General features: G+C 47.9%; 2 protein-coding genes across 2 annotated transcripts; both read right to left on the reverse strand.

Annotated features, from left to right (window-relative positions):
- Window positions 1–1890: 1890 nt before the first annotated feature.
- Window positions 1891–16477, reverse strand: LOC149340492 (putative ammonium transporter 3). Its single transcript, XM_089551135.1, has 8 exons — window positions 16447–16477; window positions 13774–14000; window positions 10602–10924; window positions 8229–8300; window positions 6122–6181; window positions 5220–5296; window positions 2898–3214; window positions 1891–2280 (listed from the first exon to the last, which is right to left on the reverse strand). The coding sequence occupies exons 1-8, from the start codon at window positions 16475–16477 to the stop codon at window positions 1891–1893; spliced, it is 1497 nt and encodes a 498-aa protein (XP_089407261.1).
- Window positions 6750–7184, reverse strand: LOC149340493 (uncharacterized). Its single transcript, XM_089551266.1, has one exon. It carries the CDS (start codon window positions 7182–7184, stop codon window positions 6750–6752), a length of 435 nt encoding a protein of 144 aa, XP_089407392.1.
- Window positions 16478–18719: the final 2242 nt, after the last annotated feature.

The following is an 18719-nucleotide window of genomic DNA, read 5'->3' on the forward strand; positions in this document are numbered from 1 at the left end:
AAATGTATATAAATACTACTTTTCAATATGTTGGAACAAGGTTGCATATTTAAATGAACTATGAACTTAATGCCCGAAAGCCCCCAACACAGTTAGTTTCGCTTTGTTTTGGCGCGGAATTCGGTTTCATAAAAGACGCCGCGGCGATGTTGTGCTCAAAAATGAGGAACAGCATGTTATCTTCGCATGTTTCTATCATTTAGAAACATTGCTTACAGATAATATGGCCACGAGTCGTCCACGAACGGGGTCGTCATTGCGTCATTTCCCACGCCTTCAACTGCAACATGCCTGCATGTGTGCAGGGTTCGAGTAGAGGCCCTAACTGCTAGCTGCAAATGCCAAGCGCGTCCTTCAGTACAGTCACAAAATTATCGTGGTAACGGTCGGCATTATCAGAGAGATTACAGCTGCTACGGCTGCCGGGCCTGGCTGCTCAGCACCGTAACTTCTCAAATACTGCCACGCTATCAAATGCGTGGTTCACAAGGAAATGAAGAGTGTGACGCTTCAAAACAATTGTTGCTTTACCGCGACGGTACTGGCTACCCAACAGCGTGCGCAGCTTTTTTTTGTTGTTTCTTTTCTACTTATCACTAACCCACCTCGATTTTGAGTCAATAGTGGCTGCCAGCACCCAACCATTTTTCGAGCGCGGCATAAGCTAAGTCCGCGTAATGGCTCATATGCTAGCCGCGCAATTACAGCGACATTTGACACGTACGGTTTAGTCTTCAATGTAGACGACGGTGGTGACTCGACTGATGTCCTAGTACTCGCGTGGTGTTTGCAGCGCCAAGTACGCGAGTGTTAGTGGTATAACGTGTAAAATTAAAGCATACTTTGGGATGTGAAATTGAACTCAGAACTATGAGCTGAAAGAATTGCGTGCATCTGATGAACTGCCGCAAAATAGCTTTCGAAGTGGCTTGTTAATCCGGCTCATAAAACCACTCACATGAATAACACGCATGAATGAATGCACGCGGATCAACTCTATGCAGAACGAAAGACCATGTTTGCTCAACACAGACGCAAAGAAATCACAAGACGGATGAGGCAGTTCTGATTTTGAAAAAAAAAAAAAAGTTGGAATGGTTTTCACAGCGATGTTCTTGTACTTGTTTTTTGAACATATGGTAAACACAGTCGCACACAGCATATGAACCTAAAGAGGAAAGTACAGTGCTGCCTACTCACCTCCTCTCGTCGGAGCGCATATGAAGCGAGAATCGTTGTCAGCATTCATGCACGTGTGCAAATCGCACCAAAAAGATGCCATGGTATCAAAAAAGCATCTGCTGACGTGTTGTCAGCCTTGCAGGATACGAGAACGCTGCGTAATTTATGGTTGTCTTTTTTTATTAAGGCCACGTGCTAGTCATCAGTTGTTCTAACCATAACTATCGCAGCTTCAGGTGTCAAAACTGAATGGAACGTTCCAGTCAATGGACGATTCATGACACATATCGGAAAGTGTCCATGACAGGAGAAGGGATACCATATAGATGTACCGCGATCACATGCCAGCGCTCTAATAGACCAGCAGCTGCTCTGCAAGAGAAACTAAAGCCGGCTTCAGTTCGTTGCACTGGGCGTATGAAGTGTCCGCCAAACCTGTTCAATCAAAGGCACAATCATCTTGATAAAGCAACATAATGCAGACTCGCATCCGCAGCATTTTTACCGCGCTTGCTGACTTTCACTCATCACGCATACCTTTTCTGAGGCAACGCCGACGCTGTCCGCTCCAGCAAATACAATTGTAACTGAAGAAAAAAATTGCAAATGTTTCCGCACCACTGGCCAGACATACAGCCATAAGCCTTTTGTTTCTCAACACTGAATGAGAGTTGCACAACTGTGTTCCATGTTCCAGGAGGCGGGCGGCTACGTGGAGTCCGTTTCCGACCAAGCAGTCCTGGGCACAGGTCTTCTCCATGTCTGACGTCCGGTGGCTATGGACCGCGGCAAGAAGAGGCGGCCGTTCGGTGTGTCCTCTGTTTGCGTGGAACTGGAGGCTCGCTCACAGCCCCTGCGTGGTTGCTGAGGCAGTTGCTGTTGCCGGTTCGTAACTGCATCGACAGGCTCTTCCGACGGACCATTGGCAGTCGGTTCTGCGCAGGTGTTGAGTTTGCCGTTGCTGATTGTGGCTACCTCAGTGCCGGGCTTCGCTGAGTGTTCCGGTCTCTGGAGGTACTGGATCCCATGCTCGACGAAGTCTGCGCCGATCTGTTCTTCCTCTAGGGACATTCGAATGGGCACGACCCGGTTGATGCCCTACGAGCGAAAAAAAAAGACAGTTGTTTATTGTGTGGGTTGATAAATTCATCAGAAAAAGTGATTGTGGTGTAGACAGCTGCCACATACTAAATGTAAAAAAAAAATCTATAGTTCTCGACCGTATCCGCCATGAGGGGCAACCTTTATGATAAAGCGCATTTCCATTCATGGCTTCTGGAAAAAGGATAATATGGAATAATATGGGATAATATGGAACGAAACTTGTTGTCCCGTATGCCTGTATTAGGGAAGGCCACTCCCCCTTTGCTTCCTCTCTCCGTGCACTCCCCTCCATCTCTGCGAGCAATCACCTAAAATTCCTGTAGCATGCAGTTCCGGAGCGTCTTTCATTTAACTATGGTCAGATCTGTTACTGATTCTTTCTGTCATCCACAAGATATGAGTGCCGGGGGTGGCTTCTAGCGTGCATTTATAGTCACGCGGTCAAAGTGAGTTTGGCAGTAGGTGTCCTCATGACGACAAGGGGGCAAGGCAGGATACAGATAACACCCTCAGTTCTTTATACCAGGGCAGAGCGAAAAGTTAGGGTTAACCCTAGGGAATACGGTGTCAGCTCCGTCGTGTGATGGCACAGAGCGTGTGAATAAACCCACCCAGAGTATGATGTACGTGGAGAGACAGCTCCAGGCGGAAATAGTGAGCACTGCCAGAGCCTGCACCCCGAGAAGGTAGAAGCCTCCGCCGCGGAACACGCCAGCCCCTCCGCGGCTCAGGCGCAGCAGCGTGTCCCGCTCGACGAAGAGGCCGACGGCCAGCATTCCCCAGACGGAGCTGAGCCCGTGCACGGCGATGGCGCCCACGGGGTCGTCCACGCGTAGCCAGTCCAGCAGCGGCATGCCCACGTTGGCCAGCAGGGAGCCCACCGAGCCCACTACCACGGCCTCCCAAGGGTGGTACAGCGCACAGCCGGCTGCGTGGAGCGCGTTTGAATGAACAGCTATGCTGGGGATACTGACGCCGAGGCTCCAGGTACAAAGCCAGTACATACTAGGGGGCGGGAAAGGGGTGCTGGATGGCTGTTGCCCAACCCAAAGTGAGCACTGTCAGGATGGTCGGAGGCGGGAAGCCCCCCCCCCCCCCCCCCCCCACATGGTTACATGCCTGAATTCATGAGGTCCATGCTCAACGCAACAGTTATTTTTTAACGCGGTAGTGTTAAGGAGTCGGTGTCGCAGAAAAGCCGACGTCATCGTCGGCGTCGTTGGCCTTGAGCGAGAAATCCACGAAAAAAATCCCGAGAGAAGCAACCTAGGGGGCAGGTGGGCCACCCTAGGTAACGTGTTCTTGTGGCGCCGTCACTACCTGCTTACTGGGCTGTAAGCAAACTGCCCACCATGGCAGGGCAAGGGAGCATCGTTAACCGCTGCACCACTGCGCCAGGAGTACTATGAAGACTCCCAGGGATCTATGAATATAAAGTCGAGAAGGACCAATTCCGCACATACGGGCATTAACCCATTAACGCTATTGCGTCATACCCTTAAGGCAGAGCATAAGTGTCCCTCCCATTTTTTATTGCGAAAGCAATACTACTTCCACTTTCACGCCTTTGCCGTGCCGCGGCGGTGACCACCATCGTGCCGCGGCGGTGACCACCAAAGCAATACTACTTGCACTTTCACGCCTTTGCCGTGCCGCGGCGGTGACCACCATTGACCTTCATTTGACCTTGATTACATTAGATTGGATTAGATTGGATTGGACTGGATTGGATTGGATTAGATTAGATTACATTAGATTAGAGTAGATTACATTGGTTTGAATTGGATTTGAATGGAGTGGATTGGATTGGATTGAATTGGATTGGATTGGATTGCATTAGAATGGATTGGATGGGATTGGATTGGATCGGATTGTATAACCGATGCATCACCACAAGTCTAACCACAAGCACCACCACCAGCTACACTACCAGTTGTACCATAGCGTAGGTACGGATATTGCTTTCGCAATTACCGGGCTTAACCAAGCTAAGCCACAGCAAATTTTTTTTTATCCGATGACTCGGCAGATTCAAGATGTCAGTTTTGCGGCTTTCTCATCGCCAGGTGTCACATGGTGGAGACACCGTCATGAACAATGGACGAGCAGACTAAAATGGCGCTGAAATGAATTCCTTATTGGGTTGACCTGCGCCCACAAAGAAATGAGCAACTCGGCGACGGCGATAGCAAGAAACGTGCTCAGTGGTCGTCAGGAACAGGAATTTTACTAAGCTGACGGCTATTTGAGAGCTGGTCCCCACAGCCATTTTTTTCGCCACAGTATCGCAATTCATTAATCACTTCCTCTAAAGGGTCAGTGATGACAAGTTGAAGTTGGCGTGTATCGATTGGGTACCGCGTTCTAATCGCTAAGTCATAAGCTTGAAAAATTAAAGAACAAAGTACGGGTGTCGTCGTCACTGGCCTTATCAAATCACAACTGGGTGAGCTATATGACTTTGGGCAGTGTGGTAGACGGCTCCGTTGCTCACTGTAAGCTTCGACCACTGCAGGGGTTCTTTGGAGGCACCAAAATATTGGTGCACAGCATTGCTTTTGCACAAAGTCCGAAAATCAGACAGCTGTAGCCAGGAATGGAAGCTGCCAACTCGATCTCCCAAAAGGTACGGCTAGGTAGAAGCAACAGGGCAGAAAGCTGAGCTAGTTGATATATGTTCATTATTATCCAGGCGCTAACAAACAACGACACAGAGGGAACACAGCGCTGTGTCCCCTCTGTGTCGTTATTTGCTAGCGCCTGGATTTTTTATAATGTAGGTAGAAGCCCCAGGACTGTGCATTTTGTTCTTGTCATTATATGTGCACCAGCCACAAAGTGTGCGAACGAGACAGGTGATCATTGCCATGCGGCCTACGAGGCATGCTGCAAAACGTTTAATGTAACGCCTGGAATAATTGGCAGAGACTCACCTGTGATGGCCACGAGGGAGGCAAGTATCCCGTTGATGAGCTTAATCACGGAAAACTTCCGACTGTTCACCGCGTAACTGTTGTGAAAGAAATAAGAAAAGTGGGGCCATCTTTGTTGTGTCACGTCCAGGCAGTATAGCGCAGTAACGGTCGCGACCTTATCACTGATGCCAGCGGGTGTTTACGCCAGTACGAGGTAGAAGCGTCGCAAGTCAGAGCTTCATTAGGAATGGCGTGTGACGACGTATGCGCACATTTGCGCCTCCTACGGGTCGCCTTTGCAATAATGCCCAATCAGCAACGAGAGAAATGCGAGCAAGAGAACCGCGATGCACAAGCACAAAAATATTATCTCTTGGACAGGAAATTCAAGCGAGGTTAATCAAAACTTATATAGGGCAGTCTTCGCGCCTTCGAAGAGAAATCAAAGTGAGCAAATATTGGGGTTCCTCCTGCTGAGATATTCTCTTTTTGCTGTTCGTGTTTCAGTTGTTTTGTTCGCGTTTCGTTTGTTGCTGGTAGTACGTAAAATGTACGTCTTTCAGGCGCCATTGAAATATCACAGAGCCATTCTTTCCAGACTTGACAGTACAGATCAATGTGGTTACAGATAAGACGACTCCGTCTCATTACGCTGCAGCATCGTACCATGACAGCAATATTTCCCCGTTGTTTGATCTTTAGGGTTTTAAGAAGTTTACCTTCATCTTTCATTTCTTTGCCTTGGATACGTTGCCGTGTGGTGGCAGCACGAACAACATGCGTGACCTTTATAATTACAAGGATCGATATAATGCGGCGGTTAAGTTAGCAGTTTTAACTTTTATATGACCTCATTCGCGGCACACGGGCAGCAGTTAAGCGGGGGAAAAAACATGGAGCGAACAGCAGGCAGTTCCTACCTGAAAATGAGCGCAGTGATGCCGCCTCCTACTGAAGAATTTATTGTCACTATAGCAGACCTGCACAAAGAAAGGGGTTATGTGTAAGGAACAATCACAGGGGCTGCCTAAACTGATTTCGCGCTGCTATAAATTGCTCAAGTCCAGCAAATGCTGCCTTCAGATCACTAATAAGCCGAGGCACAATGTTTACGCCGTTAGCTGTCATTTTAGAAGGCTTCGTTACTGCCTATATTTTCCTCCTAGTATTTCCACAACAGCTTACTGGAGTACACCGCGCGATCAGGAACGAAAGCAAGATCGTTCAAAAACTGGGCGTTGTCGTGAATCGACAAGCCGCAGAAGTGGGGTAAAGTGCAGTGGCCGTTGCTTACCTAAAATCGCTGCAGTTTCCGAGACTGTTCGTGACACATGGCGATAGGCAGGCATATTGTACAATGCCGTTCTACCGCAAGGCCTCGAAGTACAGCACAGACCTCAGGAGACTACGGGTCACAAGGGAATGAGCGTACCAGTGAAAGAACAACAGAATGGGAGAATCTTTATTTAACTCAGGTAGGCCGGGCGCAGGTGCAGTCCGATCGTGGTGGCGAGGCCTGGTTGCTGGTGGCGCAGCGGGCTGAGGCCACTAGTCCGACTCCTGGCTTCCGTCGTCAGCATCGCTGTCAGTGTCCGTCGCATCCTCCGTGTAGTCCGACGAGTCTTCCTCATCGTCATACTCGCCCTCGTCGCTCGAGCTGTCGTTTATCGTCTGCTCGCCCTGCGCATCGTTGGTCTGCGTGCCCTCCTGACCAGTCTCCGCTGCCCCGGCCTTGGCCTTCTCCGGCGCTGCCTCACCCGTGGACGTGGCCTTGTCAGACTCGTTCTTGAGCTCCCCGGATGGCTGGCGCTGTTTAGCCTGGACGCTCTTGCCGCGGGCTTGTGCTCCTTCGATGTGACCTTCGTCGGTCGCGGCGTCCTTCGCGTCACCTTGCTCGTCCTTGATGGGCGACGCTGCGAGGTCTCCGATGTCCTTGATCATCTGGGCTTCAACCTGGGCGATGCCTTCCGTAGCGTCGGTCATGGCTGCGTTGACGGTGGTAGTGGTGGCAGCAGCGGCTGCGGCGGCGGATGACTCACTGAACTGCTCTCGTCGTCAAAGGGGGTAGGCTTGCGGGGCTGACTTGACGTGCGACACGGCGGAGGAGCGCGAAGCGTCTGACCTACATGAGCCTCGTACGGGTAAGCCTAAAAAGGAAGCCTCCCGAACAGGCCACGACGGCTTTAGAATGTTCCGCTGGCGCGTGGAGCGTGGGCCGAGAACGCAATTGTTGGAGCTCGCGTGGCGACGGGCGCCGCAAACGAAAAAAAAAAGAAGATAACACATCATCACTATGTCTTGCAAAATTCCTTCAGACTGAGCAAGGAAATAGCTTTGTGCAAACAGTTAAATATGTCAATAGATCCAGCTTACCGTACTTTATCATGTTTATGAAGAGTCGCTTAGCAGGGTAACTTTGTTAAAGAAGAAGAAGAAGCAGGTTGGTGGTGACGACAATAATGGTTGGTTGGTTTATGGGGTTTAACGTCCCAAAGCGACTAAGGCTATGAGAGACGCCGTAGTGGAGGGCTCCGGAAATTTCGACCACCTGGGGTTCTTTAACGTGCACTGACAATAATGGGATGCAGTAATTCAAATTTGCACATAAAGCCGTCGTCCCATCTTCGATCTCCCAGCTAACAGGACCCCTTTCGTTGCGTCGTCCAATCTGTCAGCCTATACCCTATTAATACTCCTTTTCCTCTAAAACTCCTAATCATTCTCACAGTTCACCGCCTGTGTCTTGGCCACTCCCCCGTAGTGGGTATGTGCCATTCTACTTGAGGCCAACCAACCAACCAGTAAGCAGCCAAAAGAGGTCGGCACCTGGTACCAAGGAAGAGGAAGGTATCGGCTCATCCAAAACGGGTTGATTCGCTTGGTATTAGAGTTACTGCAGCGGGCACAGACTCCGCAAATGATGGAAATGATTTTCTTCGCGATGACTTAAATTTGTAAATTGTGCTTTCTTTGCCTGTCGGTGGCATGAAAGTGTATAGCAGGAATAAAGGAAATAAAGTCTCTCACCTCGCAGCATACTTCCATTTGTGACCGGAGACGCCGAAGGTACTCCCACAGTTGAAGCCTAGCCAGCCCCACCTGTTGGAGAACGGGGTGTGGGGCAAAAATACATTGCGGCAAAACTCCAAAGCAAAGGCGCGCGCAGACTGGTGGCAAGGGAGGAAGTGGCCCCCTAATAGACGTGAGGAAAGGGGGGTTCAAATTTTGCACCACATTGTTCTCAACCCCCCCCCCCCCCTCCTTATATGTAAGAACTTGTGCAAGCTATGTTCGAAAGTCTATAACAGAGGTAGAGAGCAGTAATTTGGTGCAAAGCTTGTGACAGCATCTGGGGCACCCTCAAAAGGTTTAAGTCTCAAGAAAATAGAAATAACACCTGTTTCGGCAGTGGTGTACATGCAAATTGAATGATAGAACTACATGCTGCTTGCGCAGGTCCTGGCAACAGCCTTGCCTCCTCACCTCCCTCCACGCTCGCCACATTACGAATTACATCATATTTAAATGCTGTATGTCCATGCGATGTTGATGCCGATGGTGAAAAGCTTTAAGTTAAATAACTGCTTCAGCCTTCTTCAAACTGAAGTTTCTTTATTTCTCTCTCAGCTCGAGCAAAATCCTTTAGGACTGCAGGGAAATAGAGAAACCAAGTAAATCAATAAGTGTGGCGCTCAGTGCTAAAGACCCATCAGGGCTTGATTTATTTCTGCCTTATTTTTTGCGTCCTAATCTATCTCCGGTGTTCCAACGAACGCGCGGACCTTAAGTTCTGCGCGTTGCTCGCTCTTGACACTGATCTTTAGTAGACTGACGTAAATATTCACTGGCGCTGCTACGCCTCGGCTCTGGCAATAGATGCAACACCCGTTCGGGCAACGATTGCTCTATTCGACATGGTTTCATGGAATGCACGTCGTCGAAGGACGCTTCGTCAAAGGCGTCTCATCGATCGATGTGTCCCTAAAGATTTCTTTTTGTCCCTGAAAGTTCACTACCCGATCGCTCGTGAGCTCAACTGTCCCCGAAAAAATAATGGTGAAGGAAAAGCGGAACTGCCTGTATCTTGGACAGCTGAAAGCGTTTGCTCAACAAATTAAGTTGGCCTTCGGAAACTTGGAAATCGATAAACGCTGTTTGTTCGCGGCGATATTTCTTTGTGCAGTTCCAGGAAGACCACGGCATCGCGCATGGTGACATCGTGGCATTCTTATAAATTAAACCACATCGAGTTTTGCGCGTCGTCAGACACAAAACACACTGCCTCTAACCGTGCTAAAAACCTGCGAAGAAGAAGCGTCAGGAATAAGCAAGAAAAACATTTGAAGAAGAGAAAAGGCTGTTTTCCAGGTCTCATCGCTAAAAATTAAAACAGGGATTCACTCGCGTGTACTTCGCTCTGCAAGCTGCTTCAGTCCGAAATTGAAACATGCACGCGTACACACGCACGGGCGCACAGAACAAGCAGGCCACATTATAGTCTTGCGTTGGTCATCCCCACATTGGTCAGGGAGGCCCTCATGCCTTGCAAGTCCTTAGCACAGGGAATTATGAGGCAGATGGACAGACATAGCAAGCAGGCAAATAATAGAATGGGCTAATAAAAAGAACTAAAAATAAAAACTTAGCGGCCGCCTTAACCAGATTCTTAAAGGAGAAAATCCCATAGCATTTATGTTGGTGTGTAATGTTCTCACATTTTCAACTTTGGCGGTGCCCTTTGATCGGCCCACCGGTGGTCACGCGGTGTTGATGACATCATGATCCTCTCAATCGTATTCGTAGATCGTGGGGACTCCTCGTATACCACTTACCAGCGCAGCGGTTAAGCGATGCGCCACGGCCCCGGCAGGTGGCTGTTTTATACACAGCCGCTGGTGGGGCTTGAGCGACACAAGTTGCTCTTCCAAAGTTCCCGTAAGGCTCATGCGTAGTGTCACGGTGGGCAGGTGGCAATTGAATTGAATTTGGGAATGGTGGGCAGGTTGCTCGCAATCCGGTGGGTAGGTTTTGATGACGTCACAAGGTCACATGATCTCCCTCGGCCAATCAGGGAATTTCAAATTTTGCAGTGCTCTCTGATTTGTCAATTTCGGACACGTGACCTCGATGAAGTCACCAGGTAATTGACCAATCAGACAATTGTGTTACGGAAAAGCCGGAAATTTTTTGTGACACAAAGGCCTAAATGCTATCACATTAAAACAATGCCCGGCTCAGACGGACTGACAGACAAGCAGGCGGACAGGCGGCAGGCAGGCGGGCAGACAGACGGACATGGTTTTTCTCCTTTCGTAGGGGGTGGGCAGATTATTAAGTGTATGATTCTCATAACATGTCCGCCCATGCGGAGTGTTGTGGACGGCGAACTCCACCACTCACCACAGCATGAACATGCCGACGAGCGCGTTGGTGGGCGAGCCCATGGGCGGCGGGTCGGTGCCGTGGTCGTAGCGGCCATGTCGGGGCTTGAGCATGGCGGCGGCCACCAGCGAAGAGGCGCCGCCCACCAGGTGAACCGGCGCGCAGCCAGCGATGTCCACGACCCGCAGCTTGTTGAGGAAGCCGTGCTGGCCCCACACCCAGCCGGCCGGTAGGCAAAACACCACCGTGTTCAGGAAGGAGAAGATGCAGTAGGCCACGAAATTGCACCGCTCCGCCATGGCGCCCGACACGATAGTCGTCGCCGTGGTCGCGAACGAGAGCTGCCGCGGAGCCAGACAAGGCATTGTGAACGTCTGCTGTTTGATGTTGGGCTTAAAATTCTGCGGCGAAAGTTGAGTGCTAACTGATGCCACTAATTAAGTTATCAGCATTGTGACGATACACTCAGCCTTGAAAACCTCATATGCAATGACACTCAGGACAGTTATCCTTCTCAGTAAAAACTGGTTCTGTGGCTCTCTCTGACCATGTTAACGTTTGTCTGGCGGCAAATAAAAAATCTGGTTGAGAACATTTTATTAAATTTTCTCGCCACTATATTTAAACTCGTGGCGTCCACACCGAGAAGCGTTGTTTGCCGCCGTTTTGAAATGAATGGCTGTGTCGCATATCCCCCGGGACCCGCACGGAAAATTCGTAGCCGACGCACGCACCTAACTTGCAGGCGACACCTGCCGCTGCCTCTTTAGGTCTTTGGATTATTAAAAGCTCTGTTTTCGTCAAGAGTGGTCTCTCTGTCGTTAAAATGGCTTAGCCTATCGACCAAGTAAATTTTAATATGTTTTCAGTGTCCCTTTGAGAAAAAAAAGCACTCGCGTTAGATCGCCACATTACGGTCTATAGCGCCACGTGCTAAGAATTAAAAATTGCCTACAAGTACAGAAGCCGCTCCGTGTCGTGCGTACGACGCCCGCACAGTGTCGAAAGCGACGGCACATACGCGAAGTCATTGCGTTCTCTCTTCTAAGCAATAATAAAACTCTGCTGACCCAGGTAGTTCAAGAAGAGTCTTCTGGCGGGCTAGTTGGTGCTTTTCGTTCATGGTTAAACTGCGCGAAGAAAACACGGACAGAAACAGAAAAACACGTACACACACTGAGCGCAGAACTTCCAACTTTTATTCGAAAAACGCTTCGGGCATTACCTTTTATACGCTCTAAACAACCACCACATGACACAGCCGGGATAAAAACCGATAAGTATTGACAGTAACGTGTACATGATGCGCTGACCCGCCAGAGCGCCAATCTAAACTATACCAGTGTGTGCATGCTTAAGCACCATTGATACCTATATACAAGGAAAAAGAAAAGGGAAACTGGAAGATTAAGATCCTAAAAGTGAAAATAAAACCAATACCACCAAAGAGGTCATCAACAAAACGCTGTATTACTAGCGCAACCTACTCAGCAATGGGATGAGACGCGGAACCAACAGTAATAACAACAAACGATGAAGGTGCAAAGCCACTAAAAAAACGTAGGCTGAAAAGAACTAAGAACTAAGAAGAACACCGAGGCTAAAACTGTGAAACTGAGAGTGAAAGATGGAAACAACAAAAGTAAAGGCGACGCGAGCAATGAAAAGGCGAAACCAGGCTAAAATCTATGAAGGATGGCAAAAAACAAATAACAAGAGTACAGGTGCAGGGTTAAAATGGACGGTTTAAAGTGTTCCTTTCTAAAAACGAGATTTCTTTATCAGAAAGCATAATGGACGGTGTGCTCACACAATTCTTCGAATTCTTTGCGATTAAGAAGGCGTCAATTATCTCCCTTTCCGTTTTGGTTCTAGCCGTAGCGGGGAACTCTGTGCTTTCGAGAAACGGTTGACAATCACTTTTTTCGCACTTCTTACAATGTAAGGCTAAATTTCCTCCTGAGTTGGTAGAAAAATTGCGAACATGTTCAGCCGCCCTCTCATTAAAACATCGCCCAGTTTGTCCGATGTACATCTTTCCACAGGATAATGGCACCTGATAAATAACTTCTCTGGCACATTCAGTGTACTCAAGGCTGTGATTTGAGGTGCACCTTTGCTGTCTATCATCTCGGTTCATGATTGCACACAGTTTAGCTAGCTTACACGGCGCCGCAAAAGCGAGTTGGCCGCCGTATCTTCCTGCTACTTTCTTTAAATTGTGAGACACTCGGTGCAGGTAACGCATGACACACACTGGTTTTCGGTCTTCGTTCGTTTGGCGGTTCGTATTTTTCATCCTCTGTAGTAGACTCTCACAAACACAGGTTATCAGTTGCGGCGGATACCCGGCAGCATACAACCTCTCAGTCTGACGGTTAAGACTTGAACTCATTCTGTGTTCACACGACTTTTCTAGGGCTGAACGGCAGGCATTTAGATTGGCGCTCTGGCGGGTCGGCGCATCATGTACACGTTACTGTCAATACTTATCGGTTTTTATCCCGGCTGTGTCATGTGGTGGTTGTTTAGAGCGTATAAAAGGTAATGCTCAAAGCGTTTTTCGAATAAAAGTTGGAAGTTCTGCGCTCAGTGTGTGTACGTGTTTTTCTGTCTCTGTCCATGTTTTCTTCGCGCAGTTTAACCATGAACCAGGTAGTTCTGCGGATGACGCATCTTACATCCGAATGGGTCTAAGATCATTTGCGAATCACATGCTTGTTCCCAACTAAAGGGGAATCTCCTCGCGTGATCTGCCTTCTTGCCTTCGTTCCTAAGCCCCAGGCTTGGCTGTCCCGGTGCGAAAGAAAGGAGCTGACTGCCGGCGTTTGTTGCCAGCACTTCTGCATCAGTTCTGTACAACTCAGTAATTCAGAAGCGCCATAATATAATAGAGCATGCTTGGAGTAAAAGCAAGGTTTACAAAGCAAAACAAAGTAAAAGTTTTCTGCTCAAAAGCGACGTTAGGAAACGATAGATGCGTTCCTAGAAAAAACAACGCTTTCAGCAGCAGACAGAGCAGGATCACATGAACAGAGATGTTTACTGAATAAAGCGTCATCTCCAATAAACAGTCAAGAGGTAGCTTAAAAGACTTCTCCCACGAGCACCTGGAGCAAATGGGGTAGGTATCGCTGCATTTTTCGCTAGGTGCTCGTGGTCGCATGAGCCGGTGAAATCGCGTTCGCACCTGGAAGATGTACGTGGCGAAGACGACGCCCATCTCCTTCTCGTCGCTGTCCAGGAAGAACTTGCCGAAGGCGATGAACTGGTTGGTGCCGCGGTCCTGGCCGAAGCTGAAGCCGTAGCCGAACATCCAGTAGCCCAGGCCGCCGAACACCACGTCCACCGCGTTCTTCACCATGATGTTCACCTCGTTCTTGCGGGTCACGCAGCCCGACTCGAGGAGTCCGAAACCTGCACGGAGCAACGGTGCGGTAGGAGGAAGACAAAGAACTGATCATTAAGGAGCGATTCGCTGCTCTCCGTGGAGTTTACTTGGAGATCACCCTCGCTCCACTAGGTCTTCCTTTGTCTATTCGATTCTCCTCGCCTTCGGGGCAAGCGCCAAGGGATATGCACTGAAACCAGTGCACGATTATATCCACGACTATACAGTGGCATCAGGTAGATTCCTCTGCTAGAATGAGAATTCAGTTTTTTTTCGTATTTTTTGCCCTACAAATTCTAGTCTAAGCCACAAAATTATCTAAATACTCCACTCCTTGTACATGAGTACGTTTGTATCCGCTCTGCACCCTGGCCAATCCCCCGCCGTGGGTTTGCGCCATTAACCCTGAGGACATCACCATCATCATCAAACTCTGCTGGCAGCAGATGAGTGGGCAAGTCCGGTGGGACCGGTGAAATTATTCACCTTTTGGAAGAAATCAATTATATCAATAAATGCTTATAGCAGACTGAGCACCCGGTTGCAGCAACACGCCCAGTTTAACCAATCGCCAAGATGCGCTGTACAGAGCCGGCATCTTGAAATCATTGAGTCCTGAGTGTGCACTGCGCGGTGACCGTAAACGTGCTTCGCACGTACAGATGGCGTTCGCGGTCCTCTTTAATTCCTTGATAATTCCAATGAGAGCTCGCACCAACCTTCCCATATCCTTTCTCCATGTGTGACAATACGAAACGTGGAAATGGCAATATATGTACGGCGAGGTTCGGGTGTCAGCCCAGATATGTGAGACAGTTACTGCGTTATTTCCTTTCCTCAGAAACTAATTTTCCAATGTCATTGTGAACAGTGTAAACGCGTTTCTAATAGGTGGTTTATGGTTTATGGGGTTTAACGTCCCAAAGCGACTGAGGCTATGAGAGACGCCGTAGTGGAGGGCTCCGGAAATTTCGACCACCTGGGGTTCTTTAACGTGCACTGACATCGCACAGTACACGGGCCTCTAGAATTTCTCCTCCAAAGAAATTCTAGCCGCCGCGGCCGGGATCGAACCCGCGTCTTTTGGGTCAGCAGCCGAGCACCATAGCCGCTGAGCCACCGCGGCGGCCGTTTCTAATAGAATGACAGAAAAATAAGCAGCAAGGATTCCTCATCAGATGTCAGAGAAAAGCGCAAAATCATACAAAATTCGATTGAGTTACCATAAGAAGCCAGTTATAAGACGCGAGAAGAACAAGGATGGGGAGCTGGGAAGCCAGGTGCAGGATCTCCACTTCCACATCCTTGTGATGATGATGATGATACATTTTTCTGCATTTTTATGGCGCAAGGTCATCTGTGGCCAAAGAGTGCCATAGCACAATGTTTTTCTTCCACTCAAGGTGGGGTCAAATACTCATTTCCCAAGCATTTCATCCTACAGAAGTCGAGCACCAGACCAGGGGAAACCTGGTACCCGTTGTATCACCGGTGGGTATCCGGTGGCACTGGGGATCGAACCCCGTACATCACGCAAGCGAGGAGGATGCTCAAACCATCGCTGCGGTAGCCTAATCGCCCGTCTTCCTTGCTCTCTCTACCATAAAAGTCGACCGTTCTCTAACGCAAACAGAAACACAATTAAAGCGTTCCTCTCTGTCGTGCACCGAAGGCCGTGTGAGAATGGCGAGCATAGGAAAGCCCCGTGAAGTACACACGAAATATTTATTTTATTACTCGAACATTCGAGGCGCGTGCGTTGCGTTTGCCGAATGATGACGAAATTACTGGCCAATGACGAATGACAACGATAGTCGCTCAGTGTTGCTGGACTGCAGGTCACTTGTTCCCATCTTATCACACAATCTTTGAGTTGAGAGGTCATAAGTACAAACATTGGAGAAAGCAACAACTATATAGGAAGAAATGAAGGGTGAGGCACTGAATGTAAGGTATGAATGTAGTAAATACTCATTAGAATACACCCAAGCGCAGCCGTAAGGTTACAAAGGAAAGTTATGCAGCTTTCACAGAAACTTCGTAGATGGAGACCAACACCATCCCACTTCGAGTTTCTGACCCATTCTCTCATGTCCTACATTATGCTGGCCATACCGGTTAGCCCAGTTAGCAGAGCGACTGCCACGGTGAAGCGGTGGTCCCACGCTCGAACCACGGTCGACGATGAATTTTTCTTCGACTACGAAGTTTCTGTGGAAGTTGTATAGCTATTATTTGTAGCCGTATGAGCTGGCTTGGATTGGTGCTCATAGGTAATTACTCCCTTTTTACAGATCTGTTGAGCCTTGGGGATTTCCCTAAACTTTGCTTCAATGTAGGGTATGCGTGCCATGAACGATGTTCTGTCAACCGAGCTGCTTTTTGCCGAGCGCCTTCCTCTAATGTTACAAAGTACCTGAGCATGTGCTGTCAAACGTCAGTGAAGCACATGTAGTCAGTATTGGTACCTACACTTGTCCTCTGCTATGCTGTCACAGACCATGCTACGAATTCTTCCTGAAGGAACTGAGCAGCTCCCCGGCTCCCTTTTCACATTTAAGGGTTTTGAATCCGATAGCACTCGCGTGTAAGGTCCGAACTTTGCCTATGTCATGTACAGAATTCTTGGACAAAAATTTTGAATATGTGAAAATTTTAAGGTACTATTATAGAAATATTGAAGATAATGGTCCATTCTTGCGATCTGTAGCAAAATCTTTCTTTTAAACTTTCCCCCTCGCTCGCATGTAGCAGTTAAGACTGCCATAGAGAACCGTGGGGAACGCTTTTGACGATGGCAAAAACGTTAATAGCAAAGAAAGGCAACCCTTTCGAAAGGAGATCTGCAGATATATATATATTGCCATAGGGAAATCTTGCAATATATTTTTAAAAAATGCGTTCATAAGCTCTTTCCCATCAAAAATGCTTTTGTCCACAATTGTTGAATATGTTCATGTAAATAGGAAACCCAGAGAGCGGGGAGAAACAAAACGGGGAGAACATTCTGTCTGCCCACGTCAAGGTTAATAATTAAAGGCACCCGCCCCGCAGGACTCACGCATAGTTTATGGGAGCGCAGGGCCAATATCGCGACTCGGGTGATCCTGGTAGAGGCTAAAGGGCTCTTTATCTGTTGTCTATACTGGATGTTTTTCCCACCGCTCGAATTCACGCTGGAAAAGATCCAACTTTGATGGCCGAAAGTTGTGCCACAACAATGCACTGACACTGTCTGATTGAAATGAAAATATATCGCTAGATATTCTATCCACATTAATTAATTGACTGCGACGTCGCAGAGCAAGAACAAGAAAAATGACAGTAATTTCTTAGTGGCACTGATGCAAGAGACAAACAAAATCAAGCAAGACCAGAACTTTGAAGAAGTTATTATAGTCACCTCATTTAGCGCAAAACGGACACCAGTCTAAAGAAAGGAACACAGAAGACGAAACACGAGGGCTACTCATAGCTGATTTATTGAAGGAAAGACTCTAAGCATATGTACAGGGTGTTTCAACTAAGGCTTTAAACGATTCTTAAATAGAGGTGTTTTGAGTTACAAGAGCGCTTTTTCGGCATAGCATGTCATGGTGCAGTACATCAGAATACAGCTGAGATGCGCTAATTATATAGCAGGCCGGTTAACTGTAATATTGCATAAAGACTTTTTAACTATTACTGTTAGGCTGCCTAATTATTGAGAGGCGTGGAGCCCACCGTAAGTAATATCCATATAATTTTTTAGAATTTCGAAAACGAGGTTATACCCTCGGCGATGTGGTCCAACGATGTGGCCCAACCGATTGGAAAATAGGAAAGGTTGTACCGGTTTTCAAAAGGGGGACAAACACTCGCACGGAAATTACCGCCCCATCTCACTTACATGCATGTGTTGCAAGATGCTCGAACACATTTTCCCGTCGCACATCTACAGTCACCTGGAATCTAATGATTTTTTTTCTCTAAGCAGCATGGTTTTAGAAAAGGCTTTTCCTATGAGACGCAGTTATTTGAGTTTACTACCGACCTGCATTTTAACATTAACAGTAACTTACAAACTGACTGCATCTTTTTGGACTTTTCCAAAGCATTTGATCAGATAGCACACTGCCGACTAATATCTAAGCTTTCTGCGCTCAAATTAGATTCTTTAACTTTGTCATGGGTCCGTACTTTCTTCATAATCGCCAGCAGTGTTGTCAATAATTATTCCTCTCCTCTCTCTGACGTTACATCGGGCGTGCCGCAAGGAAGCGTCCTCGGTCCATTACTCTTCTTAATTTACATTAATGACCTGCCAGTGAACATCTCATCTTATATACGCAGATTTTCTGACGACTGTATTATTTATCGACCAATAAAAAGTACTAATGACCACCTCTCACTTCAAAGAGACCTCGATCGCATTAACGACTGGTGTAAAACGTGGCTAATGGCTTTAAACATTTCCATCTGTAAGGTAATTTCTTTTAGCCAAAAATCACTCAATTCGCATTTCCCCTACCACATTAATAACGATACATTGGCTCGAACTACACAGTATAAGTATCTAGGCGTCCATCTTTCACCAAACCTTTCTTGGGCTGAACATATAAATGCCATTTTCGCTAATGCTTTCCGGTCACTAGGTTTCCTTCGCCGTAACCTGCAAAGCACTACCCCTCACGTGTGTAAACAAGCCTACTTTACTTTTGTCAGACCGCAGCTAAAGTACGCTTCATCCATCTGGTCACCCCATC

The sequence above is a fragment of the Amblyomma mixtum genome, chromosome 6, assembly GCF_055824585.1.
Source record: "Amblyomma mixtum isolate Tamu chromosome 6, ASM5582458v1, whole genome shotgun sequence".
NCBI classification, from domain to species: domain Eukaryota; kingdom Metazoa; phylum Arthropoda; class Arachnida; order Ixodida; family Ixodidae; genus Amblyomma; species Amblyomma mixtum.

Coding starts and splice junctions, on each gene's coding strand:
- LOC149340493 (XM_089551266.1), bottom strand. CDS start 7,184: ATGACCGACGCTACGGAAGGCATCGCCCAGGTTGAAGCCCAGATGATC.
- LOC149340492 (XM_089551135.1), bottom strand. CDS start 16,477: ATGGTCTGTGACAGCATAGCAGAGGACAAGT. Junction 10,925..13,773: donor TCGCCACGTACATCTTCCAG/GTGCGAACGCGA, acceptor GCTCCGCGGCAG/CTCTCGTTCGCGACCACGGC. Junction 2,281..2,897: donor CCACGTACATCATACTCTGG/GTGGGTTTATTC, acceptor TTTCGCTCGTAG/GGCATCAACCGGGTCGTGCC.